Raw genomic sequence first — 26,810 nt, 5'->3', positions numbered from 1 at the left:
GTAGAAACTTATGTGAAGAATAATGGCCTGCACTTTAACAAAAAGAAGTGTGAGGTATTAGTCTTGCATAATTTAAGTACCTTAAACAGGACAAATGGGGGGAAAAAACTCGTATGGCACCTTGGAACTGAAAGACTAAACATCGTGACTAATGCAAGATATTTAGGAATGACGATCAATTTGAATATCGATGATAGGCCTTGGGTTGAAATGGAGAAAATAAAGTGCCGTCAATTAGCATGTCGTGCATCTATTCTCAACAAGAAATATGGAAAATTCTCATTGAAACGTGTGATTAATTTCTATAACCAAAAAGCAGTTCCATCATTGATATTCGGCACAGAATGCGCCTTGGGATGTCCCCACGACGTCTGGGACACATTAGAAAATATGTTCTGGTTGAGGGTGCTTCAGCTCCCCAGAGGTACTCCAACTGTATGCATAAGATATAAGCTAGGGCTCATATCTATTTATGCTCGTGTTTGTTGGAATATGTTGGCTCTATATCGCAAAACAACTATGGAAGTGGTAGCTCCTCAATTTAAGATTGTACAGAATCTTGGAAATGATAAACCAGGAAACCTCACAAATTTATGAGCTCAACGTTGTGAGGCCTTGCTTATGGATCTAGAAATTGAAATTACAACATTACACTGCAATCCGACTGAAGGAAAGATCAAACTATGGAGAAGCGATTGGATTTCAAAACAAGATACAAGAGCCAAGAAAAGATTGATGAAGGATGTGCCATTTGAGGTGAGATCCTACAATGAATGCTCAAAGTTTGTGCAAATCTTTCCTGATCCAGGTCTAAGATCCCTGTTTCTGAACTTTCGATTAAACCTGTTAAAAACCAGGGAAAGACTAAGTGTGTGGGCACAAGATCTGAATAAGGACCTAACTTGCAGATTCTGCTTGAAAAAAGAGAAATCGCTAAAACACCTTGTGTTGTACTGCAGTGCTCTTTGAGGATTGAGAACTAAACATTTTGCCACAAATATTGAAATTCATTCATCCTTGAGCGGTGAAGAATGGTGGTCCCTGATGTTCAGTGGGCACTTAAGAAAACTCACCTATGCCTTGATCTCCTTCCTGGGCGATTTAAGGGACCTATCACTACACCATACTGAGGGTTGTGACTAAGCAAAGCAGCTGGTGATGAACAACTACATGGTGTGTATCAAAAAAGAATCTGATCACCAAACTTAACATACTCACAAGCATTTTCAATCTGACGTTAATGAGATTTGGCGAGCAGCTAAGAGATGGAACAAAATTGATTGTTGTCAGTTTTTTAAAGGTTTGAATAAACCGTATAAAAAAATATATATTGTGGTCTTCTGTTTCAGTACTTGAACAAGGCAGATGCGGGCACAGTCAAAGATGTAACTTGGAATCGATGGATATGAGCCTTCATTGAATAGCTTGGTCCTCAAGCTTACCTCCCATATACATGATTGTGCTAGTCAAATGACTTGAGCCACAGTGGCAAGCGAGTGGCCACATCTGCTGCAGTGCACAAAGATGCCACCCAGATCAAACACAACCTTGTACAAGTTCATTGTCAACAATTATTTATACAGTAAATAGTGGCGTCCAGAAATGGTTACAGAACCTCAACTATTGGTCAATAAAATCAAGACACTTGGTGTCATGCACCATTTAGTAATGGCAGATCTATGCGAGCATTAGAATGGCTACCCACATGCTGCAGCGTCACATTGCCCCTAAGGGCGCCATGTTCACTCCATAGGAATCTCTGGTGGCATTACAAAGCGAAGGTTCTACACGTTGGCATCAAAACCCTCCAGGGGCGCCAGACCTCATTTGACTTGGGCAATGCATTTGGGAAGCAATCCTGAGTCAGTCAGTTCTTTATGAATTGCTTCCTCTCGCTTACAGGAGCAATGCGAATACAATCTGTAGTGAACTGACATCGGAGAATCCTGGTATTGGGCCAAATATTCCTGTTTAATGGTAGAGTATCAGGTTTTGCGTGCAACCCGCTTCTGTCAGCGGAAAAGGAATTGCTCCAAAACCAGGCTTGGATTTTGAGGAAAAATGGCTGATTGAAGTCCAAGATCATTAACCAGGGTGGCTCTCACAGTATACTTTTTGGGGTCTAAGAAAGCCTCAGCAAGAGGTTCATTGCACCCCAATGGATTTGTCCTGTTCCTGGTCAGTTTAGGAAGAACCCTGATGAATAGACTTTCATTTGTAGCTGTTTAATCCTAGAACATACCTGAAATCTTCCGCCACAATGGGGGTTTTGTTTGCCCCTTACTATACAAGTCAATTTTTTGACATTTTATCACAAGTAGTGCAGAGTATATTGTCTGGGTACACTTGACTAACCCAAGCACCTTTTGTGAGTGTTACAACCCAGTCTATTTTCATGATTACTTCACCCAGTTAGGTACTGGCATATTCTTTGTGGAGGTCTAAGGGATGATCCATCGGGTGTCGCAGGATTGTGCGGACACCCTGAAGTTTGAAAGGTAGGGCCACAAAATCTAAAATGCCTTTGTACCGGCAAAGGTAGTGTTTTCTGTCTTCCCGGTGGATTGGCGCATGGCAGTTCTTTGGTGGTGACATATTTGAACTATCATACTCTCTATTATCAATTTTGAATTCGGTGTCAACTTAGAAAAGTGTTAACCCACCTCAAGTATATTCAAAATACTTTGGGCAGAATTCCATTTTTGTGGTACTTTTCCTTAACTTTTATAGTGCCCTGAGCATTTTGCTGGCTTTTTTTAAATTGCTGATTTTCCTTTTGTGCTGTATTCCGAATTTCTGGGATCTATTTCTATCTATCTATCTATCTATCTATCTATCTATCTATCTATCTATCTATCTATCTATCTATCTATCTATCTATCTATCTATCTATCTATCTATCTATCTATCTATCTATCTATCTATCTATCTATCTATCTATCTATCTATCTATCTATCTATCTATCTATCTATCTATTTATTTCTGGATCCGTTTCTATGCTAGGAGAGCCTGCTAGCTTGACTCTAACAGGAGCTACTTCTGGCTTGCCAGGAGAATTGGTTCCCTATAAGTATACCTATGTGACAATAACTTTGTTTGGGAATATGCATAAAGAAGCATTGGCACACATCTAAAATACCTTTAAAGCTAGCTGATGACAAATATCCAGGAGCTGGTTTTAGTTCCTGCTCTTGAAATCATAGATTTGAAACCAATGAGGGACTTCTACTGTAGCCCCCACCTCTGCATCTCATATTGGGATAGGATAGCTCAGCGGCAACGTGTTCGCCTTGGAAACAAGACGACTCAAAGCAACACAGGTTCGATCCCCGGGTCCGCGCTTAGAAACCTCTGGGTATTTAAGCGTGTTATAAATACGCAACTAAGAAACTAAGACAACAAAAAAAAACAATTCCAGTAACAGCGCCTCGATGCCGGCGGGCTGTGTGGGCGCTTTAAAAATACAAATTAAAAAAATAATAAATATTGTGCTGTTCTTTTGGCTATTGGGGCAGGGGTGCTTTCTAAGAACCTCATTTTGCTCCCAATATGTTTTCTGGAGTATGGTGGTGGCATCTGCATTGTTTTGGTTAAACCAGGTTTGTAGCCATCCTGCTGCATTTGTAGCCTAATGCACCTATACAGTAGCCGCTTGGATGTTAATGTATTTTGCTAGGTCCTACCCTAGCGATATGATTTTATGGCTCTATGTGGCTCATGAAGTGAGGCTGAAATAGGTTTTGCAATAAACTGTAGTAGTCCATTCCCAAATCCACGCAATCATCCTCAGTTTGTGTCCCATGTAAACTGTTTTTTACCGAGATGTCCCAATTGACATCTTTGGTGTTTATTTTTTTGGGCAACCATTATGGACTAGCCTCCAAATCTTTGTGCTGCCTTGGGGAAGATTTTTTGATTGGCTTAGTCAGCCCCTTTGTGAAAGCTTATGTGATGAATCCCATGATGTTGTCAGTGCTTCCGAAGGGGGAGCCCCTTCTCATGAGGCCAGGGTGGTGAGGCTGCTACCGGTAGTCCCCCCTGGGGGTGGTACTCAGCGGGCGGAACTCATGGAAGGGGAGCCCATTTGGGACCAGTGACGACTATCTGCAGAGAATGCAGTATCCCTATCCAACACATGACCCTAATGCCACTTTCCAAAGTTACCCCACCTTTCACTCCCTCCATTCCTCTTCACACTTAGTCGCAGCCCATCTACTTTGATACTTTGCTAAGGCAACTCCAATAATGAATATTGAAACAGGAAAGAGGACTAGTGAGTTGCCATCTAAATACTCTTACTACTGGGATGAGGAAGAAGACTAGGGAATCCACATGTGACTGAGATGAGGAGGGAATGCAAAGCATTAGCAAGTCTGTGTTGGCACTACTGTCAGCAGTCTAGTGGTTCATGCTTCAGGAATGGCCAAAGCAAGTGGAAAACTAACGAGGACTTGGCAAAGTGTCAAGCCCTCCCAGAAGGAACCGCAAGAAAGAAGGCGGACCCGACCAGTAGACAGCTGCTGACCGAGACACTGTGCAAGGGTAAAGAGGATCTGGGGATGGTCAAGGACAGAAGAACCTTGTGGGCAGGGAACCACAAAGGCGGACCAGTCCCGAACTGAAGAAACCTGCAGAGCCCCGTGGGGTGCGAAAAGCTCCCGAAAGGTACAGGAGTACCACAAGTGAGCCCGGCTGCCTCGAGGGAGTCGGCACTTGTGTATACCACGCAGCAGGGTATAGCGTAAACCAGAAGGTGTCTCGCCCACTAGTTCCTGGGGATTTATCATCCCGGTAGCCAGGGCACGGTCATCGCTTTGGGATCCAGTTCCTGGTGGTGGACCAGTGCGGGAGGATCCCCTGGGTGGGGGGGTTCTTCGAGGAGTGGAACACCAGATGTGAGACGTGGTATCCCCTTAATTGTAACACATTACTGCATCCTATCCAGTACGGTATTTAGGAACTCTGCCCACTTGCCACCCTCACCCCCTTTTTTTTTACAACACAAACACTTTTTCAGTGGCCGCCCGCTCTAAGGGAAAAATGGACCAACACCTGAGCTGTGAACCTGACATGTTCAAAACCATGGTCAGGTGAGGTTGGGCAATTATCAACAATCACTCACACCTGACTTCCCCACATGGATAAAAGGCGGAGTACAAGAGCACACTCTGTGCGACGCAAAACATGAGAATAAACAGCAGTTCCAAGATGGCAGTTTAATAAGAGAAGAAAGACGGCGAAACAGAAAGGGATCACAAGGAGGGAAAGTACCCTTGAACTTTTCGACAAGGATTCGTTGCTTTCATGAGTCCTCGAGATTGGAAAATATAAGACCAGGAAAACAGGCTGAAAAAATCCTGCATTGTGTGTCGGAGATCCCGCGTCAAGAATCAAGGCGGGGAGAATCACCAGCCACCGTGGTACTGTCCTTGGCTCCAAGAGCAAAGCAGCGTCAGTGAAATTAACACAGTTGGGGAGACAAATACAAGATCGGTCTGTGTTGAAGCCAAGGTTTCAAGCAGCAACGTGGTATTGCGAGCACTGGAATGAACATTGTGAAAACTCATGTAATAAGAGACGTGAGTGAAGTTAAACTGCTGATGAGTGATAGCACTTTAAAGCAAGCTCCAATACCTTTGACAGCGTGGGACGGCACCGCGTGGGTGCTCATTCAGAGGTCTCTGTAAGGTATCCAGCTGAGGAGTAACGAAAGTAGATCAATTTGATTCGAGCCTGGCGGAGGGAGGTGAACAAATGCATGTGAATCGAAGTGGTCCTGCGAGGTGTCAAGCAAAATCCTGCGCACAGAAGTCATCTATTTTTATGAATCATAATACGTTTGGAAAAATACATGATTCTGTTCTGAGCCCGGCAGAGGGAGACCAATAATTTTTTGTTTAAAGTGAGTCTGAGCCTGATGCAGGAGGGGGGACCCAGGATGAATTGAAAATCACCCACGAAGTTCTACATGAGAATCCTGAGCAGAAAGGAACTTTTTGTTTGTCGTATCAGGCCCTCTCAAGCAAGAGACTTTGAATGGCAGAGAGACTCGGAAGGACCTAATACTGAGATTTGAACTGCATCCTTGTGCTAGAGAAATTCCATGCCGCTCGCTACTTTCTGGACTGAGGAGTTGGCAACACTGGCTCCATAGCTAGCGCCTCCATACCACCCGCAGGGTCCGGACTCTGCGCCCGTCTGCCCCTGCTGGAGTTAAACTATTGAAGGACAAAACCTAAATAGCCCTTTAAAAACGTGTTTGAAGTTGCGATCAAGCGAGTGAAAAATACTTCGAGACATTGCACAGATTGTGTGACATTCTGTACGTATGAATATTGTGTCCTGAAGAAAGCCTTACATACACGACTAATTAACAAAAATCAAGGATAAGTCGGTTTGGGATCAAAACATTAAGGCTGGAAACGGATTTGTGCACGTCGACACGAAGATTTTGGGGACTGTTTAGCAAAATAAGACCTGGCTAATCTAAAGTCACCCATGTGTTACTAACACCACTACTGTTGATTATCAAGCATTGTGTGAACGCAACATAAGATTCAAATTATAGATCAATTGTCTCTTTTATTTGTGTTTTTTATGTATAATGAGTTTTGCAAATGTGACCAAACGGTTGGTTTTTAGTAGAAAATATAATAAATTGATGAGTTATTGTTAAAAGACTGATGGTCTGTGAATACATGAATTTGGTGCGAGACCAGGTGCGTGACCTCCGGTGAGGATATGATAAGGTAGTTTGTTGGAAACCCCCCCCTTTTTTGGCTCTTGTGCTAATGAAGCCAGACACTGTGCTAAACTCGAGTGCGGCGCCTTGTTTGTGCTGAAAACGTGGGGGAAGGGAAGCCAACAGCTTGAATATCCTGACAGATCATTTCTTGAACACCTTTTCTTTTGCATAACATTGTTTCCCACACTATTTGTTTTTAGAAGTAAGGATTGGCAATATGTGTATTAGTATAGAACATTTTATTTTGACAAGTTGTTGTCGTTATAAGCACATGGATCCGTACCAAAGCTTGGCAGATGAAAAAACTAATCCTGCAGAAAATGAGAATACAGGTGGAAAGGCAAGTCTGGGACTTGCACCCAAAATCAAACAGGAAATTGAAGGCTTGGCAGGGGAGTGATCCAGGTCTACAGCTTGGAGAGGACATCCAGGCAACACGAAGCGAGTGCATCACTCAGTGAGAGGAAACAAGGTATGGTCCCAAGGGTCGGGCACCCATCCAGGTTGGAGAGCGCATCCAGGAAAAGCTTGTCCGTACAGTAGCTGGCTAGGAGAAGCCAAAGCTACCAACCAGAAAGAACTGTCTGGGACCCAAAGAGCGAATTTGTAAGTCTACAAAAGACTAGGCAAGCGAAATTTCTCCGACAACCAAAGGGTGACTGGAACGTAGATGAACAGAATTTAACACAAACTGCCTTTTTTCCATGTGAAGAGAGACGCCCCTCTGGATACAGAAGACCCCCTCCTTTTCTTGTTTAGTTAGCTTCATGTGTAAGGGACAGAGTTAGGATTTTGACACTATTGGGGGACTATTACTTTAGGCATTCTGACACTAGTTATATTCCCTTGAGGCAGGGAAACCCTCTAGAGTTAGGGCTATTTGCGGTTTCTTTTCTTTTTTCAGGTGTTAATAAATGTTTATCGCCAACACCATGACCCCTCTGTGCCAGTCTTAATTCTGCAACCTTACACTTAACAGTATTTCAACCCCTGCTTTTTCGGAGATCAGTTTCCAGAGGCTGATGTGAAGAAGGGCTGCCCGCTGAAGCGGCGCTTCCATGCTCTCCTTGCTGAGCTCTTTCTTTGACTGGATTTTCTGCCTTACTTGCTAGCAACTTGTAGCCTACTACTGCAGAGCCTCGAGTAAAACTCCTTTGACGGGATTGGGTCCTCCGACGTATACCATATCTATGACAGTAATCACCACAGCTGTGCTGCTTCGGAAAATCTTCGGCGTCTGCATCCTGCGTCGATTACATCGATACGCCACGCCGCCCTCGAGGACCTCCTCCGACGGCCGACGTCTCTGGATGTTATAAGTAGGACGCACGACGCCCGTAGCCTCAGTTCCGTTTTTTTGGAGTTTCTGTTCATCTCGGTTCTTCGAACCTGTTCGTTTGCGAAGTTATTCTTCGTGAAGATGTCTACCTCATCTTCCACACCGCGTCCGGGCTTTAAGAAGTGCGGGGACTGTGGTCCAAGATGTCGGTCACGGACTCGCCCGATGCCTGCCTCTGGTGTCTCGGGAAGGCCCATGACATGGATGACTGTGTCGACTGCCAGTCGCTCACGTCGAAAGCCTTGCGGGAGCGCAAGAAGTTATCGGTAGGTAAGGTGTCCAAGCCCCGGAAGTCTAGGTCTGCAGGGCTTTCGACGGACGACTCGGAGGGGCGACTCTCTGCGTCGTCGTCAGAAGTCCAGTGGGTCTCGGTCCCGGAGTCGGTCTCGCCACTCCTCTGCCTCTTCGAGGCACTCCCCGAAGCACTGTCATCGGTCGCCTTCCCCGTCGACTCTGCCCGTCGGCAGGTCGCTTACCCCACCAAGCATGCGACACCGGAGGAATGGGCTTTCTTCGGGAAGAAAATGTTGGCGATTCTCGAATTGCAGGGCACTGGTCCGTCCGCGCCTCCAAGTGGAGTCGGTCGTGATCAGCCAAGAGACGGCGCTCGCACGCCTTCGGGCTCGTGTGGTTGTCACAATTCATGGGAAAGGTCCTGCTCGGACAAGGGGAATTGTTCTTGGCATGCCTGGTCCAGGTCCCGGTCCTCGACGCGCTCGAGACCGAGTGAGCCTGTGAAGTCTTCGTGGAAGACATGCCTGTGGGGCCGAGGTCGTCGACGGACTCTCTCGAGGTCCCGCCTCCGAGGAAGTAGTCATCGGCGCCCAGGATGTCGAAGGACACGCTCGGGGCTCCTCCCTCGAGGCCTGTGTCGACGCCGTCTATGCTGTCGGCGCCACATCTGTCATTGACGCCGCTTCTCTCGATGCCTTTCGGGGCTGTGTTGACGGGGGTACCCTATGGCTCGGGGGAACCACCTAGGAAGGCTCTGGCCAAGGTCAAGCATGGCTTTGGTTCCAGTTCTGTGCCTTCTTACCGCCATCTGGAATTCATTTCAGAGGTGGATGAGGGCTCTGATGATGGCATGGTTCCTGACACGGTGCCTGACGAGATTCTCTCGGGCCATAGCCAGTTTGAGGACATGAGGCAGTCCCTGCATGATGCTAGTGGGCTGGACACGTCTCCGGAGGTGGAGTTTTGTAGGCCTGAGCCTGGCACTCATGCCGATTCTTCGTACCGGCGACTTATGTCACAGGTCACCGAGTACTTAGGATGGTCTACTCCCCAGGGGAGTTTGTTCAGGATGACCTTATGGATATCCTCGACATTGGTCCGCCAACTGACCCGGTACTGCCATTCCATATGGCTCTGCAAAGAAGGGTGGCAGCGGCTTGGACTGCTCCGGAGAGTCTCCCGCCAGTGAGCAAGTCTTTGCTGCTAAAATACCGCCCAGCCAGTAGTGTGACCCCTGCTACTTGTCCAAGCACCCTACTCCGGAGAGTTTGGTGGTGCAGGCGGCAACAGCCCCGTCAAAGCAGGCATCGTACCCTACCATCCCTCCTGATAGGGACGACAAGCGTTTTGACGGCTGGGCGAAGAAAGTGTTTTCTGCAGGGGGTATGGCGCTTCAGGCGGCCAACTCCATTTGTGCCTTGTCTCGTTTCACACACACACTCTATGGAACTGTTTCCTTGGCGGCTGAACATATTCCCGAAGGGGATGAACGGGATGGTTTCCTTGCCATGCTTCAGGATGGCAAGAATGCTGTGTGAGGCCGTTCAGTCGGGTTTGGACATGGCAGATTGCGTCAGCCGGTCCATGGCGGCGAGCACTGTGATACGCAGGTTTGCGTGGTTGCGGAAGTCAGGGTTTGCTCCTGATGTGCAGGCCCGGCTCCTCAACATGCCCTTTGACGGGGAACATCTTTTTGGCAGCAAGGCTGACCAGAGCCTTGAGAGGTTGCAGACCTCCAAAGCTGGAGCGAAGTCGTTGGGCGCTGCAGTTCGACAACCTCTGCCTTTTTGTCCTAGGGGACAGCAATGGAGGGGAGGTCCCTTTCGTTATTATTCATCCTTTGGTAAAGCGAGAGGAGCTGCCAGTCAAAGGGGCCACCGTAGGAGTGCCAGAGGTGGAAAACAAGGTACTCGAGGTGCCAAGGCCGCTCGGGCTGTTGCCTCTTTGCCCTCAGGCAACGCCGCAGCTGCTTCAGCTCAGTCATGAGGCCATGTCCCATGGTTCGCTGGTTGGGGGAAGGCTGGCGCAGCATCTTGCAGATTGGTGTGCCATTCCTTCAGATGTGTGGGTTCTGGAGATCATAACCCACGGCTACTGTCTTCCTTTCCGGCAGAGGCCTCAAGACAATCCACCGGGAAATCTCTCTTTGAAGAGTCCGGATCCGCTCCTTCCGCAGGAAATTCAATCCCTGCTGGAGAAAGGCGCCATAGAACTGGTGCCTGTAGCGGAGAGGAACAAGGGATGGTATTCCCCTTATTTTTTGATTTCCAAGAAAGGCGGGGGATTGAGACCCATCATGGACTTGCGTGGTTTGAACAAACTCCTCAGGAAGGACAAGTTCAAGATGGTTACTCTTTCTGAAGTCCTCCTGGCCCCTCAACCTCAGGACTGGTTGGTGTCTCTCGACCTCAAGGACGCTTATTTTCATGTGCCGATCCATCCGAAGCACAAGTACCTGAGGTTTGCGGTTGGCCACTCGCACTTTCAGTTTCGGGTCCTGCCGTTCGGATTGACCTCCGCCCCGAGGGTCTTCACCAAGCTCATGGTAGTGATGGCAGCGCACCTCAGGAAAGGGATATTCACGTCTACCCCTAACTGGACGATTGGTTGATCAGGGCGCGCTCGCCCGAGCAAGTCCTGGATCATCTGTCAGTCACCTGCCACTCCCTCCACAAGCTGGGCTTCTTCCTCAACTTCAAGAAGTCCCATTTGACACCATCGCAGAGGCTCCAGTACATCGGAGCAGTGCTCGACACGTCCCTGGGGCAGTGTTTTCCTCCCCAGGTGAGGGTTCATCACATTCACCAGATGGTGCACAAGTTTCAACTTGCCGAGACTCCTAGCGTTCGAGTTCTTGAGACTGCTCGGCCTCATGGCATCCTGCATTCTTCTGGTGCCAGAGGCTAGGTTGCGGATGAGATCTTTGCAGTGGGCATTCAAGCTCCAGTGGTCTCAGTCCTCCGGCAGGATGTCAGACCCTGTTCAGGTGCCGCCTTTGGTTGTCCGAGACCTTCTGTGGTGGGCCGACGAAGGCAATCTGATGAGGGGGGCTCCATTTTGGCTGCCCTGGCCGGAGGTGACGATCGTGTTGGACGCATCCCTCACGGGATGGGGAGCTCATGCCATCGAGTTGACAGTCAGCGGTCGTTGGTCTCCGTCAGAGTCCAGACTCCATATCAATCTTTTGGAGCTGAGGGCCGTCAGGCTAGCCCTGAAGGATTTTCTGCTGACTGTGCGAGGAAAGAATGTCCTGATCCTGATGGACAACACGGTGGCCATGCACTACCTCAACAAAAAGGGGGCAGGGTCACTTCCTCTGTGCAGGGGGGGCGATGCAGCTCTGGTTCTGGGCAATCCAGCAGGAAGTTTCGATCTCTGCAGTTCATCTGGCAGGAGACGAAAATGAGACGGCGGACGCTCTGAGCAGGCAGAGCGCGATCTCTCACGAGTGGGAGTTGGCTCAGGAGATTCTCCTGGAGATCTTCGCCCTTTGGGGGACCCCTCAAGTGGATCCTCCTGCATTTTACCACCAAGAGGAGGACTATCAGTTAGCAGCCTCATCTCCTTCACCTCGTGGAAAAGGGATTCCCCACTGGGGAGAAGTGACATCATCTGGAGAATCGTCAAACAGTGGGAAACGTGTTTGGAAATACCTAAAACCGGTATTCCCCTGGACTTTTTTTTTTTTCCCCTTGGGCTGCAGAGTTTCCTAAACAGTTTGTGTAATTTTGAAAGATATTAGTAATGTATTTTTTGGGATGGTAGGTTAATTCTATAATTCGCTATAGTGCCTTGGGGTTGCTATTCAGTATCCAACTATTTTTTGTTTTTTGGGGCAAGGACTGGGACCTCCATCGGCCCAATACCAAATTGTTACCTCTTTTTACCTGTTTCATCAGCATTTTTCTCTCAACTTTCTAAGCCAAATAACGTTTTTCTGTGTTTAAAGAAAACAAAATCCTTACTGTAATATGTCTTGCCATAGTTGTTCTCTGTGAGTTTGGACTTACTTGATGGACAGACCGCTATTCGTCGCCTTACACAACATCGGCAGAGCCATGGAAAAACCTCCATAGAAGACTTTCATGACCTGCAATATTTTGGTACAAAGATGGTAGGAATCGTTATATTGGTCCCATCTTCACCACTTCAGGAAACCCATATGGTCTTCATCACTCTACTTTCCAAGGAGGAGGTCTCCTCCTGTGACTGATGTTTTTAACTCTACCTTATTTTTCTGAAAAGTCTTAAAAATTCCCATGGGAACTCTCCTAATTGTTTATCGTACGTACCCATCAATCCTTCAAGACTACGGGTGTTCCTTGTCTGTGAGGAGCCCAGAGACAATCCAAATGCTCCTCTTTATTGGAGTTGTAGTGACTGTTCCTTCCATGCATTAGCCACTTTACGTGATCCATTTGGTCTTCCTTTCGGAGGCCAAACTGATGTACTGGACAGTGAAGTCTACACATCCCTTCAGTCACCTTGCGAGGTCTGTGTCACTGGAATAGAAACGTATTCTCGCTGGTGGGTAACTGAACCAGTCTTGTCCGAGGTAGTAACCTTCATGGTGTTTTGGTAGCGTTTTAGAACGTTTGCTTTTATCCTATACCTTTTGTAGGCAAGCTGGGTTTAGGCTAGGCTTGGGTCATTTCTTTCTATATATGTTGGCAAGTTTTATACATTTCTGTTCCGGATGGTGATGTCATCTGACTTTTACGTTTTGCACCTTGGCAAGAATGGTGGTGTCTGCAGACCCCTTGTTTGCCTAGTACACTGGCAGGTTTGGATTGGTTTTTAGCCTTCACCTTGGCAGTGTTGGTTCATTCATGGTGTTTTAACATATTTGGTTTTTGTATTCCATTCTTTGGTCTCGTTGCCTTCGTAGTGGATATGCTGAGCATCTGTAGCCTTCCCCCGTTGCCAACATGATGGGGCTAGCCATAGTCTTAGTACGTTGGCTGCATTTTGGTAGTGGAGGCCATGATACAATTGTTTATCAGGGATTTTGGAGTGTAAGCTTCCTTTTTTGTACAGTGCAGGATTCTTAGTGACCAAGGGCTCTATCTTTTGTGTGTGGGCAGGGTTGGTTAAGGTTGCTTCAGTGGGGTAATCGTGTACGTTGACAGAATGTGCTCTACTTTGTCAGAGTCCATGTCTCTTTTCTGCATTGCAGGGTTTGGTGAACACCTTTCACCTTGTTGGGCTGGTGCCTTGATTTGCATTTCTGCTGCCTATGCTTTGTAACTATGCGAAGTCTAGAAAGCTTCAGCTTCTCACAATGTACCTGTTTCTGTAAAGGCTTACCTTGTCTGTGTGTGGTTTGTACTTGACTTAAGAACACTGTCTAAGTGGATTGCAATTGCTTTGGTAAAACATTCATGCATGATACATGTGTTGCACATCTGCTTTTAAATGATGCACAGTCCATGAGCAAATCTCTTTCTGTGTTTCCTTATAGAATCGGATGTGGTCTTGACCGGCTGCAGTGGGAGCAAGTTGCTGAGATACTGGAGAAGGTTTTCGCTGTTACAGACATCACGATTACTGTGTACAGCCTCTAAGAGGCGTTTCTGTAAGGGAAATCTTTGCTGTCCTCAACCACTAAGGACTAGCAAATGTTTGGATGGATGCAAATCTCACTGACCTCTGGCTCTGCAACATAAGCTGGATGTATAGGAGGCATTGGCAGTGAGCACTTATAGCGGGATTGTGCTATCTCAGGAAGGAGGGGTAGGCAAGGTCGTGCTGCAGCCCCCAACACAGAGCCCAGAAAACCGACTGATGTCGGTCTTTATGAAGCAGAAAAGCTGGAAAAGTACAATGTATTGTTACAAGGTCTTTGGCATTTGGAAAAAGCACTTTGGGGAATATGACCAAGTACAGATTCTTTGCTATATATATTTCTTTTGTAAATGTTGCTTTAACAAACAAGTTTGAGAAAAGGAGAAACTGGGCAATATGTTGCGGGAAGGTGTTAGTTTGGGAACCCTTCTACTGGGCAAAAGGTTACATAATGAACATTTCTTCAACCTGCATGCCAGACCAGTGGGTATTCTCGTCTTTATCCCTTTCATTGAACTGTGATGATCAGTAAAGCGATAATGTGAATGAAATTTGCTTAAGTTGTGTGCTGTGGAACCAGGAACTCGGCGGTGAACCCCAGCATCGTAACTGAACTGCGCAGTGTGGTCGTAGGCGAACAATTGTATCCCATGTGCCTCTATTCTATAACCTGTAGATGCATTTAAAAACTGTCAATGGCCACAGTCTTGAGCTATAGTTCCACACAGTGTTGGCTTATGTGCCCGAGGAACTGTGTTCCTCATCTGAACGGATGTCTGTCTTCTAAACTAAAGAGCCAGTAAGATCAGCAAATGCTTGAAATCCCAGAGGGAAGCCCCCGAAAGGCATGCGATTCATTGAGCTCTTTAGATTCCCGTTCACATGTTAAGGATTGAGTGGGCTTTGGAAAAGTAACCTATATGCCATTTAGAATGAGCGTATTGGATACGGATATGGAGCCTAAGCGTTCTCTTGAGCTATAGAATTGACTGTTCATACATGGGCCAAGGATTTATTTTTACCCTTAGGTGTGCTACCTTGCTTCTAATCTTCATCAATGATCCTTTGGTTGGGTGCCCATGATCTTATTGGTCTTGGCGATTTGGCTACCTTTTCATTCCATGAGCTGCTTCCGCAATAACCTGATGCGTTTAGCGTATAGTGGAGTGGAATAGTGGGGTCCACCTTTTGTCAATATTCGACAAAGCTTATTCACAAACTCCTTATTCTTCTATTGCTCTATTTTATCGCTCTCAATTCCTCAGCACAATGGTAATAAGCCCTTGGTACAAGGTTATAAAGTACAATCGTGAAATCCTGGGTTGCCCTTGGACAAAAAACATGCGCTCTCGCTTTGCCCTTAAACAAGCTACAAACACTCGATATTAAGTTAACAACCCTTTCCAAATTTCCTATAACTCAATTCATTTCACATAACATTGCATTCGTTACTCAACATAATTAATTTGAATTCTGAGCTTAGGCAGTGTTTATACATGGGTTCAAGCTTGACAATGCAATTTGGACCTTGTCCGTCATCTGGGCCAAACCCTAATCTTAAGCATTTTGGAGTTGGGTTCAAATTCTGGGTCTTGTATTTGGAAGGCGATTTCAGCACAGAGCCCAGTGCGCTGTGGGGCCCGGCAAGTGCAAGACATTTTCATTTTGGCAGCCTCAACATCGATGGAGTGAATAGAACCTTCATCCCCCGCTCCTTGTCCTGTATCGCGCTCATGCAGCTCTTCCTTCCCACGTGAGTGCATCATCGGGACTCTGGTTTGTCTGCCATATAGACAAACTAGACTTCCTTCGTAGTCTTGAAAGACTACTTTCGTACAGTGACAAGCTCACCATAGTTTAGTATCCATTAGACCTAGAAACTGCATATCATCGGGTTGGGCTTCCTTATAGATGACATTAATTGTCAGTTCAGGCACTCTGCTCCTCGCCCGTGGAGAGAAATGGAAAACCCTGAACAAATAGCACACCAGTTGGTGTTTTTGCAGTGAACTACCATGTTAAGAATATGGAAAGATTAAACCTAAACCTATAACTAACTTGTGTAGGGCTAAGACCCCCATAATTCCTCCAGTGAAAGCGGAAGGATGGAATGGTTTGTCCCTTTTAGCAGTAGAAGGACAGTAGACCTCGGGATAGAAAGCCGATGGACCACTTTGGTATAAATGGATTGTTCTTGTCACTTGAGGCATGCAGGTATATTAACAGAGCCTTGTTTGTGCAGTCCTTGCGCTGCCTACGGCAACAGTTTGCAAGCTGTGGCGGTAGCTGGGGACCCAGGGGCACCGGTTTTTCCTTTTTTTAGTTTGTCATATTGCATTTAAATTCGTTTTGTAAATGACGTACAAGGAGGGGATTTTGTAAACGTTATTGGTTGAGGTATGACAGCCCACCGACTAACCCTCCCAACTAGTTACTGGTTTGAAAAGAAATTTCAACAATTGGTAGAACATTTAAAATGATTGGGGGAGGAGGTCATCAAAATAAGGTCATCTGGATGAACAGTCTGTGTAGTGCTGCTCTCCGATCAGAAGTGACTTCCGCCCAACGTTATGCAATGTATTTTGGGAATTGTGGGCCTTGGTTCAGCTGTCTGATTTGGCTCTGATGTCTGAAGAATGTGGTTATACCAATCCAAAAAATAGTAGAGCAATGTGGCCTAGATACTTGTGGTCTTGCGCGCTTGTGGTCAGACCCCAGTTCTAGACTTAATTCGGAACGCTTGTGCAGCCGCACAGTTTGGGGTCTTCTACTGAACGGGTATGCATTTGGTGAAACTATTATTGTGTTGAAGATGTGAACTTTATGTGCCGTCTGCCCGACAAGCTTTTTAAGGAATCGTAGGCCAAGATCTGTTTGTCAATGGAGGGGAGGGTTAGGGCTGAAGTACTAGGAATGACATTTTTTGCGAATCTGATTTAATTTTCTGCATGCTGACACCTTAGTTTTGAAGCATACATTTCCACAAAGTTGACAATAAATCATGCCAGTAAAAAAAACAAAAAAAACAATCTTGCATCCTCAAATTTGTGGTTCTGCCCCCGTTTCTAGACACTGCATACCACAAACACATCTCTATATCCAGCTGCCGAGCCTGTGATTGGTAGCACAGTCATGTATTGCAACAAAGTAGCACACCGTGTTAAAGATCAAATCCATGTTTATTTTAGCTGTGATCTGGGCACGTGACTTACTGATTTGGTTTTGTTGATTGATGTACAAGGCTAGCGCTGCTGCTGGGAGGAAGGAAGCTTCATGGATGGTTTGTGTTTGTTCCGGCAGTCACCCAGACCTGAGAAGCAGCATACGACAGTACACATGGGCACAGTGGTCTGGGACTTCTATTCAGGGCAGTGCTTGGTTGCTAATGAACACCCTTCCATGCTGATTACATGGCGTGTGACCATGTAGGAGAAACTATAGTTGGTGCGACTGTGAATCCCCGATTATCCTAAAAATAAAACCCTGGGACTGGTGAGCTCTGTGGTACAAGGGTGGAACTCTTGACTGGGCAGGAGCACTGAATTAGTATTGAGGGGAGCTTTTTTCTTTTTCTTTCAGGGACCATACACTTCTTTTCGTATGTACAGAACTTATTCCCCCTCCAACTTGAATTGTAAACTTATTCTACTAAGAGTCTAACTTCCTATTCATCCATTATTTGGAAGGTTCTCCAGCATCGGGTCTGGCATGGATTCACATGCTCATGAATATTCCCTGTCAGGCTGGGAATCCCAGTTTGTTTCATTTCTAAACTGTCGTTCTCCTATAAACCAATCGCTATGCTCTGGGTCATACTGCCCCCAGCCAATGACTGCCCTCTACCTAAGCCCCTCCTCTGGCAGCCATCTTCAGATTTTTACCGCACGTTCAAGTGTTGGGAGTCCTTGTGCTTCGCTCTTGAGTTATTGACTTGGTTTTTTCCTTTCTGAGAGTGAAACTATATTTTTCAGTCAATCAAGCCTGTGTGCTCAATCGATCATCCTTCCGACTAACAGGGACCAGTTTTTCACATTTTTTCAGCACCCCTCAAGGGCTGTTTTTGTCAAGTGTTCTTTTTGTAGGCTTCCAGAAGATTCTTCAGGCCTACACCGCGTGGATCATGTCGGACGATAAGGACGGCGCTTCCCTCTTCAAGCTTTGCTCCGACTGCGGTTTGCGGAATGTGTACATGGATGACAAACAGTCCCAGTGTCTGTACTACCTGCACCCGCCACATAAGGAGGTAGATTGTGTGTTTTGCTGTGGCTTCCCGAAGTGCGTGTTGAGGGATCGACATCAATGGTTGGAAACGTGGCTGCAGGCCAAGGCCTCTGCACTGGGTGGTACCCAGGGGCATGCCTCTCCTGGATCTGGGAAACCTGAGCAGGCTTCCAATTCCTTTGAGGGTGCCCCATCCATGGGGGCCCAACACAAGGACAAGCACTGCAAGTACGCTTCCGTCAGAGTCGCCGCTGCTGCGGGTCCTGTGGCGTTCAGGGCACGATCGCCGTCCCCATCGGCATCTATCTCCAGCCCGCACTCTGGATCGTCGTCCAAGAGGAAGTCGGCTACCCTGGGGAAGCTAAGAGAGAATCCTGAGAAGGCCAGGCAGGGTGCGGCGCCCCACCCATGACGGAGAGGGCCAAGGTAGACAAAGGACCTGACAAGGCCCTGAAGGAGTACGCCAAGCAGGAAAAAAGGTGTCCGACACAGCCAGGAAGGAAAAGGCCAAACCGGGCAAGGGACCCAGCCTTTCCGTAATGAGGATGAGATCATTTCCGTCCAGACCATCCAGGAGGGCGATGACTAAAAGGGAAACGGGGGTGATGACTATGGCAACGACAGGGTTACTGTCTGATGACGAGGGGCCTCAGGACAATGAAGCCCCGGACCCTAGCGCCCCTATGCTCCAGACAACGCCTAGATACCTTTCACTGGACATCCTCTCGACCCTCCACACGCTGGTGTCTGAGATACAGAGGAGGATCCCAGCATCCCCCGCTTGCTCCTCCCATGGCACCAGTACCGGCTGCCCTGTTGACACCGGGGGAGCCGCTGGCAAGGAGGAGGAGGAGGAGGAGGTGGCACCCTACGCCTCAATGCCTCCCATCGCTCCGCTCTCCACTGCCCCTCTCTCACCCCCAACCCAAGTGAGACTGAGTCAGACACAGCGACAACGGATGATGATGACGATGGCTGGATGGGGTACCTCCCGTCACCTCCTCCCAGAGCCTCTCCTCCGGTCGAGGTAGGATCTTTCCCTGCAATCATTGCCTGAGCATCAGAACTGAAGGCTTCTTATATCCGCGCTGGGAGATGAAGAGGAAGACAATCCTTTCAGTCCCGCTCCTGGATGATGTTTGGGATGAAGGGCTGGCACCGATTAAGAACCCCTCTACATCCCCAGCGAAGAGGGACCAGCTGGAAAAGAAGTAAAGGGTGCTGCACTCTGCACCCAAGTGCTTGTGGTCTCAACCGTCACTGGTCTCGGCGGCTGCCAGGAAGAAATTGTCAAATTAGGCGTCTTCGTCGTCCACCCCTCCAGACAACGAGGGGAAGAATTGGATTCAATGGGTTGAAAGGTTATCTACTCTTCGGCGACGACGGTCAAGGCTGCCAACGCCCTCGCTATCATGCCCAGATACAACCGTGAGCTCTGGTTAAGCTGGCTCCGCTCCTGGACTTCCTCCTTGACGACAAGCGGGTTCAGGCTTTGGAGATTCTTCAAGAAGGCGAGGTGGAGTCTGATCACACCATCACGGTGGCCACGGACATTGCGGACACGGGGTTCCACCAGATGGGAAACATCTGCCTTCGCCCTTGAGGCTGGCTCAAGGCCACCAACTTTAGGCAGGAGGTCCAGCCAAGAGTTTTGGACATGCTCTTTGACGGGGACAACCTGTTCTGGAAGGCTGTGGATGAATCCCTCCAGGCCATCAAGATGGACACAGAGACAGCACATGCCGTAGGCACGCTACAACTATTACGGACAATCTTTTGTTCCTCAGGAGAGACGTCTAGCCGATCTTAGAGGGGTTTTGGTGGGGGCTCCTCCTGTTACTGCCACCCCTCCCGCTTCTTGACCCAGGAAGCCAACCGGGATCGCTCCAAGGCCTTTGGGGTCGGACACCATCGGCGTCGGGGAATGCAAGGTGGCCCGTTGCTCTCCAAGCAAGATTGAACCGTCCAGGACATGGGACCCCCTCCCCAAATCTGTGCAACCCGGTGGGACGCAGGCTGGCGAACTTCATCGGTGTGAGGAAGACCATCTCCACTGACCGTTCGCTGCTGGACGCTCTCGCCCATGGACACACACACTGGAGTTCCAACAAAGTGTCCTCAAGTAAAGCCGATGGCTTGGCAGGAAAACCACATCCCTCAGCTGCTACTGGAGGTTCGGGCCATGTTAAAGAAGGGGGCGACGGAGCGGATTCTAAGGTGGCTCTGGAGTTTACTCAGGGTACTTTCTCCTACGAAAGAAGACTGGGGGATGGAGGCCCATGACGACTGAACAAATATAAAGTCCTAGAAGTTCAGGATGGTCACGCTGCAGCACGTGCTGGGCCTTCTGGAGGAGGGAGACTTTTTGTCATTGTTGGACCTAGAGGACGCTTACTGCCACGTCCCCATCCACAAAGGACAACGCAAGTTTTATCGTTCAAGGGAGGCATTACCAGTTCAAGGCTCTTCCCTTCGGACTGAAGTCGGCGCCCGAGTCTTCACCAACTGCCTGGCGCCGGTGGCGGTCCCTCTGCGACTGCAAGGGATCCACATGTACCCTTACTTGGACGACTGGCTCATCCGAGCAAGATCAAGGGATGTCGCCATCCACCACATAGCGAAGACCGTCCGCCTGCTGACGGAACTGGGGTTCTCGGTAAATTATGCAAAGTCCTGTTTGACTCCATCGCAGGACGTGCTGTTTCTGGGATCCAGACTGAAAACGGTGGCCTGCCTGGCGTCACTGTTGAAGGAGAGTATATCGGCCATCCTAGGCAAAGTGCAATGGCTGTTAGCGCTGAGGGTCGCCACAGTGAAGACCCTCAAGTCTCTACTGTGGATGATTAATGAATATATACCTAATTCGGCTCTGCAGGTTGTGGATGCGCCCTCTACAGGAGTTCCTCAGGGCCAGTTGGGTCCTGATGTCTGGAGGCTTCCAGGACAGGATCGCACTCAACGAGGAGTTATGTCGGGTGATAAGGTGGTGTGGTGGATTTCTAGAGCCCCGTACCAGGATACGGTCACGATGGATGCGCCAGAGGTCTGTGGCTGCCAGAGGAAGGACATTGCACATCAACGTCCTGGAACTACGGGCAGTGTTTTGGGCCCTCGTTTCTTCTCTCCCTCAAGGGCAAAGTGGTGAGAGTCTTCACAGACCATACACCACAATGTTTATCATCTGGAAACAGGGTGGGGGGGGGCACCAGATCCCCAGTGCTCTCCAAAGAGGCGCAGGACTTATGGCCTGGGGCGTCGCTCAGGGGATGTTCCTCACTCAGTTTCACCTGGCAGGAGCAAAGAACACCATCGCCGACTCTCAGCAGGGAGCTGTGCTCTTGCCACGAGTGGGAGCTTCGGCAAGACCAAGTGGACAACCTTTTCCTCAAAGGGGCAGACCCCAGTTCGATCTGTTTGTGACGGCGACAAACACCAAGTACCGGAGGTTCACCAGCAGATTCCCCCATCCTGGGAGCATGGGGTACTCATTCTCATTACTCTGGGAAGGCCTGTTTCTTTGTGTTCCCTCTGTTGCTGTTACTTCTTTGAGTCATCAATCAACTCAGACGGTACTGATGCAGGATGATCCTTGTTGCACCAGCATGGCTGTGGCAGATCTGGTACCCAGACCTTCTCAGCATGCCGGCGTCCCCTCCAGTCAAGCTGCCAGTGGTTGCAGATCATCTCGCCAGGGAAGGTCACTGAACTTGAAGGCCTGGCTCCTGCAGCATTAGAATTCGGTGGCTACGATCTTCCGGCAGACTGCAAAGAGATTCTCGCCAAGGCCAGGGCGTAATCTACCTTAAAATGCTACAGACACAAATTGAAGCGCTTTACTGTTTGGTGCTGCTCACAGAAGGGGCACGGCCCCTCAAGTATTGCTGTATCTACTGTCTTTGGCTAAATCAGGGCTGGCTCGAACCTCCATCAAGATTCATATGGCGGCTATTTACCACTACACCAGATCTCCGGGACGGTCTTCTCTGTGGTCGCACTGTCTGGTCAAGGAGTTCATCAACGGACTGTTCTGCTTGTTCCTGCCGGTAAAGGCCCTGGCGTGGGAGCTTCATGTGGTGCCGACTAGGCTCATAGGGGCTCAATTTGTATCTAAGCATTGAGCCCCGCTTAAGTTTCTGTCCTGGAAGGTGGCTTTCCTCGTGGCCATCACCTCTGCAAGACGAGTAGGTGAGATCCAGGCCCTGTCATGCAAGTGGACTTAATTTTTACGAGACGAGGGTGGTGCTGTGGACGCACCCCTCCTTCATGCCCAGGGTGCCGTCGGAATTTCACCTTTCTAATGCCTTTGTTGCTGGCTGAAAGGCCTTTGCACTCACTGGGTGTTGCTAGAGCGCTGAAGTTTTATGTGGCCCGCACAAAGAGTTTCCGGATGACTTCTCAGCTTTTTGTGAACTTTGGTCTTGTGAACCAAGGGAAGGCGTGTCCAAGGCTTCCGTTTCCAGGTGGCTGTCCGGCCGTATCGCCTACTGTCACCGGTTGGCCAACCGACCGCTGCCTGGTCGTTCGAGAGCCCATTCTACCAGAGCGATCGCTTCTACAAAGGCGTTCCAGTCTGAGGTGCCCCTGCTGGACATCTGCAGGGCTTCTTAGTGCAGGTCGACGCACACATTCATGAAATTCTACTGCATCGATGGGGATTCCAGGGAGGAGTCCAGAGTCGGCCAAGCAGTGCTGCGCAACCTGTTTGGTTGAAGGAGAACCTGGTGAGGAGGTAAGAGATTTCTGTTGAGCCTTGGCACCTCCCGTGGTTGTGTATGCATGTACTGCTATGTATTCTTTATTCATGAGCATGTGAATCCATGCCAGACCCCATGCTGGAGAACGAACAAGTTACTTACCTGTAACTGTTGTTCTCCATCATGGATCTACCATGAATTTGCATGCGAACCCTCCCGCCTGCCCCTCTGCGGTTCTTCTCTTGGTCTTACTGCCACTTTACATGCTACCAAATCTGAAGATGGCTGCCAGAGGAGGGGCTTGGGTAGAGGGCAGTCATTGGCTGGGGGCAGTATGACCGAGAGCTCAGTGATTGGTTTATAGGAGAAAAGCAGTTTAAAAACTGAACTGAAAATGTTTTTCTTTTACTGACGATTCCCAGCCGAACGACTGGGAATATTCATGAGCATGTGAATCCATTCCTGCAGAGTAAGCTCTGTGTCATTATAGACACAGTTAGCTTCTGCAGACCGTCATGGGTAACCTTACGAACACGAATATACAACCATAGACCTATTATTCAGAAGGTAAGCACAATGTGCAATTTACAATGTTTCCCGGGAAACTAATCCCAAAGCTCTCCTGTTGCCTCCCTTTGGTCGTTTCTGTGGATTCCATACGTATTTTTCCATAACTGGTTTCTGCCAAATCGTGCCTCTGAAGAGTGAGTTTTATATAGTGTCCTGAATATTAAACCACACGAATGTTGCTACCACCAAAAAAGCAAGTGTGAAACAGATGTCTAAACACTGGGGTCTGCAGCCTTGGGCTCTCCAGATGTTTTTAAATGTATCTCGCAACAGCCCCAGCCCGATTAGCCAATAGTGAGGGGTTCATGTGAGTTGTAGTCCAAAATATCCGGACAGATGCACGTTGCAGACCCCTGTCTTAACATAGCATGTTGTGATTGGTCACTGGTGGGCATAATGTGTAGGAGAACATTGTTTTAGCAATGAGGGACTTTAACCCCCGGCAGAAGCCTAAATGAGAAATGTAGCTTGTCGCATAACCCAGATTGACTGCTCTATATCAGAAAGGCTTAGTAGTAGTAGTAGTAGTGGTTGTTGGATGTACTTAGTGTCTTGGGTGTACCATGCCCTGGTACATGGCTTCTTTTTACCATCAATTGTGTTCGGGGAGCTCTAGTGTTTTGTTCTTTGTATTCACCTGAAAAGCAAGTGACCAAAGTAAATTCCAGTACTGGAAAGGGGTGTTCTGTAATGTTATTATTTGCAGTGAGCATTTATGCTTGGCAGCTTGTATAGTGCCTAATGCGTCAACGTTTTGTAGCGTGAAGGGGTAAGAGAGCCGTATAGAAGGGCCAAAGAGCAGGGTTTGGTTAGAAGAGAAAGCAGGTAAACGGTGAAAAGAAATTGTATGAATAAGTAAGCTCCCTTTGCAACACAGTGAGAAGGGGACTAGCACAAAAGGAACCCAGCCCTATTCTCCCAATAGGGACCGGGCTGCAGCCTCTTGCCCACTGAGTTCATTGACTCTCTGCCTGGTCATTTACCAGAGTCAGTCGTAAGAGAAGCAGTGCCTGGTCTAGATCGGGGGGTTCGAACAGAGGGTCAATGTCCGGCAAATGCTGTAAAACTTTTCAGGCTTCCTCCCCCCCAACCCCCGCCTGCTCTCTCAAACTACCCACATTGATGGTATAAATTGCCTTCTCCATACATGAAATGGATATGGACTCCTCCCCTAGACATAGTCTACAGTCTTCATGGGGAGAACATCCTCTCCACTCTACCCCAAACACAGCTGGTACATTCTCTGCCCTCCCGCACCCAAGCCCCACCCTCTGCAATGTTTGCTTGTGTAGCTGCACTGGTCGAAAGCCTTTGAATTCCTTGTCATGGTGCAGGATGGGCTGCAACCTCTTCGAGTCAACCCTATTTTTGGAATCTGTTCTGGCGGCTTAACCTTACAGTATTGGACTTTTGGAAGGTGTACGTTCCCCTGTTTATTTGAGCACATTCAAATTCTTTTGTTTGGCTTCTGTGTCTCTATTGCAGTCAATTTGAACCTTTTGGTAAACACTGACTGTGAGTTTCAAATGGCTGTGGTTGAGTTTCAGGAGACCGAGAATGGCGTAAGGATGAAAATCAAGATCTATAATGAGGGTGTGCTTAGCTCTAGCGTTTTAATAAAGACCTGTCAAACTGGGAAGTGCCCTGAACACTCTTTTCTAGTGTGCAATGTGAGTTGGAATGTCAGTTTAGCGGTGCATGTGATACTAGAGTTTTTTTCTTTTTGTTTTGTGCTTAAACACAGGGCGTTGATGCCAAGATGATTTCTGATCGAGGCTGAGCGGTGAGTAGATGATACGCTGCCATGCTCGCTCTCTGCACTGGACTTGGTCGCAAGTCCAGGTCTCCTCCAGTTGTTACATTGGACACACATTCGTTTATCTCAATGGTTTTCACGCTTGTCTTGAGTGCATGTAGGAAGCTGGAGATGACATTTTGAAGGCACGCATATAAACCAATAAACTGTACTAATTTGCTTTACATACAATACTGATATTCCCAAAAAAAAGACATTGGGAGGAATCCAATAATAGTCAGTGCATTTCTTTTTCTCTGTAAAAATACTGCAGGCTTTTTTTCTATAATTAATGCGGCGTTATGATCTACAAGGCTTTGGCAGTGCCACCAGTAGGATGGGCCCATGTTCTCGCTGAGTCAGTAAGTGTTTTCCTTCTCTGCGGTGTTGCATTTAGCACTGCAAGGGTGGTTTCACGCCCCCATTCTTGGGCAGATGGCAGAATCTGCATGAACCTACAGGTGCATAAAGGTATTTGTAGGCCGGTGGGCTTGCTGTTTTTCTGGTGTCTGCCTTAGACTATGCTCCTGTCTAGATATCGGTGCATGCCATGTCTTCCCTTCTTCGGGCAATTTGCGTGTTGTCCACGTGTCAGACCTAGGAGAAAATAGACAAGATGTATTGACATGCAAAGTGGAGATTAACATAACAGATGCTACACAATTATTAAAGGCAACATGTGTCCCTGCTTTGGTGCTGACTTGGTTAATGGAGTCTTCAAAAAGAAAAATGTAATTATCGGACTGACTTCGGAGGGAATTTATTTTTAAAAATCCATTGACAATGTAGTAGGCATGTTCTGGCTTTACAGGGATTGTTTCTAGACCCTGCACCCCCCCCCCCCCCAACAGCAACATTTCGTCTTTAATTGCATGTCAATATTCTATATGGAAATGTCATTGGTTTACATAGCGTGGAGATTATAGCCCACACTTGGAGATGAAGGCTGCCTTCCATGGGAACAGGTCAATGGGTACAAAAAGCAAACTTTCACCTGTTCTCTGATTGGGGGGGAAGGGTTCAAACCCCCCCCCCACCCCTTGTTGTCATGCTGGGGAACTTTAATCTCCCAATACCTTTTCAGCCACCTGCCTTACTCTTTTATCTTCTATCTGGCCTACCTCCTCCTCCTTCCACAACTAGCCTACCCACTCTGATGTGTTACTCTATTGACCCTGTCTTTCTCTCTAATTAACTCTCCTCCTCTGACCTCTGCTTTAACAACCCTCTTAGTCCCCTTCGATGACCAAGAGGAAATTTTGATACGAGGACCACTCTCATGTCTAGGTCATCCTTTCATGACTCATCCATTGACCGTGTCTTCCACTTTTCACTTATGACTCCATTTGACCAACGCTATCCTGCTTGCACAGTCACACCTTCCTGTTCCCATCGTTCACTTTGGTTCACCACTGAAATTGAGACTCTCAAATCAAACTTATGCTTTGACTGGTGCAAATTGTGGACACCAAAAATTCTCCTGCGGCACTGGACTCTGTGAAATCCTCCGACTTCACAAACCTGATTTCCTCCCTTTGTTATCACCCAAACAACCCTTCCTCTACCCTACAGTCTCTGCTAATTCCTCCCAAGCCAATATCCATCCACTCCCCCTTTTTGCTAATTACTTTTCTGTCTAAAATCTC

General features: G+C 47.9%; 2 protein-coding genes across 4 annotated transcripts in view; one reads left to right on the top strand and one right to left on the bottom strand.

Moving 5' to 3' along the window:
• Positions 1-16,913, top strand: part of OARD1 (O-acyl-ADP-ribose deacylase 1) — a 147,938-nt gene extending 131,025 nt beyond the window's left edge. For all 3 annotated transcript variants that reach the window (XM_069633528.1, XM_069633529.1, XM_069633530.1), the window contains one exon: positions 13,781-16,913. In XM_069633528.1, the coding sequence (XP_069489629.1) occupies positions 13,781-13,883 (103 nt within the window). In that variant the 3' untranslated portion in view covers positions 13,884-16,913. The remainder of the gene's footprint in view (positions 1-13,780) is intronic.
• A 131-nt stretch (positions 16,914-17,044) lies between these two features.
• The window catches only part of APOBEC2 (apolipoprotein B mRNA editing enzyme catalytic subunit 2), a 46,416-nt gene continuing 36,650 nt past the window's right edge, over positions 17,045-26,810 (bottom strand). Inside the window, exon 3 of the mRNA XM_069633527.1 lies at positions 17,045-25,761. The gene's annotated coding sequence lies outside the window, so the exon portion shown is untranslated. The remainder of the gene's footprint in view (positions 25,762-26,810) is intronic.

Source organism: Ambystoma mexicanum, chromosome 13, assembly GCF_040938575.1.
Source record: "Ambystoma mexicanum isolate Mex_15411 chromosome 13, UKY_AmexF1_1, whole genome shotgun sequence".
Lineage (NCBI taxonomy): Eukaryota > Metazoa > Chordata > Amphibia > Caudata > Ambystomatidae > Ambystoma > Ambystoma mexicanum.
Note: the sequence above shows the minus strand (reverse complement) of the source record. Positions and strands in the feature narration are given on the sequence as shown.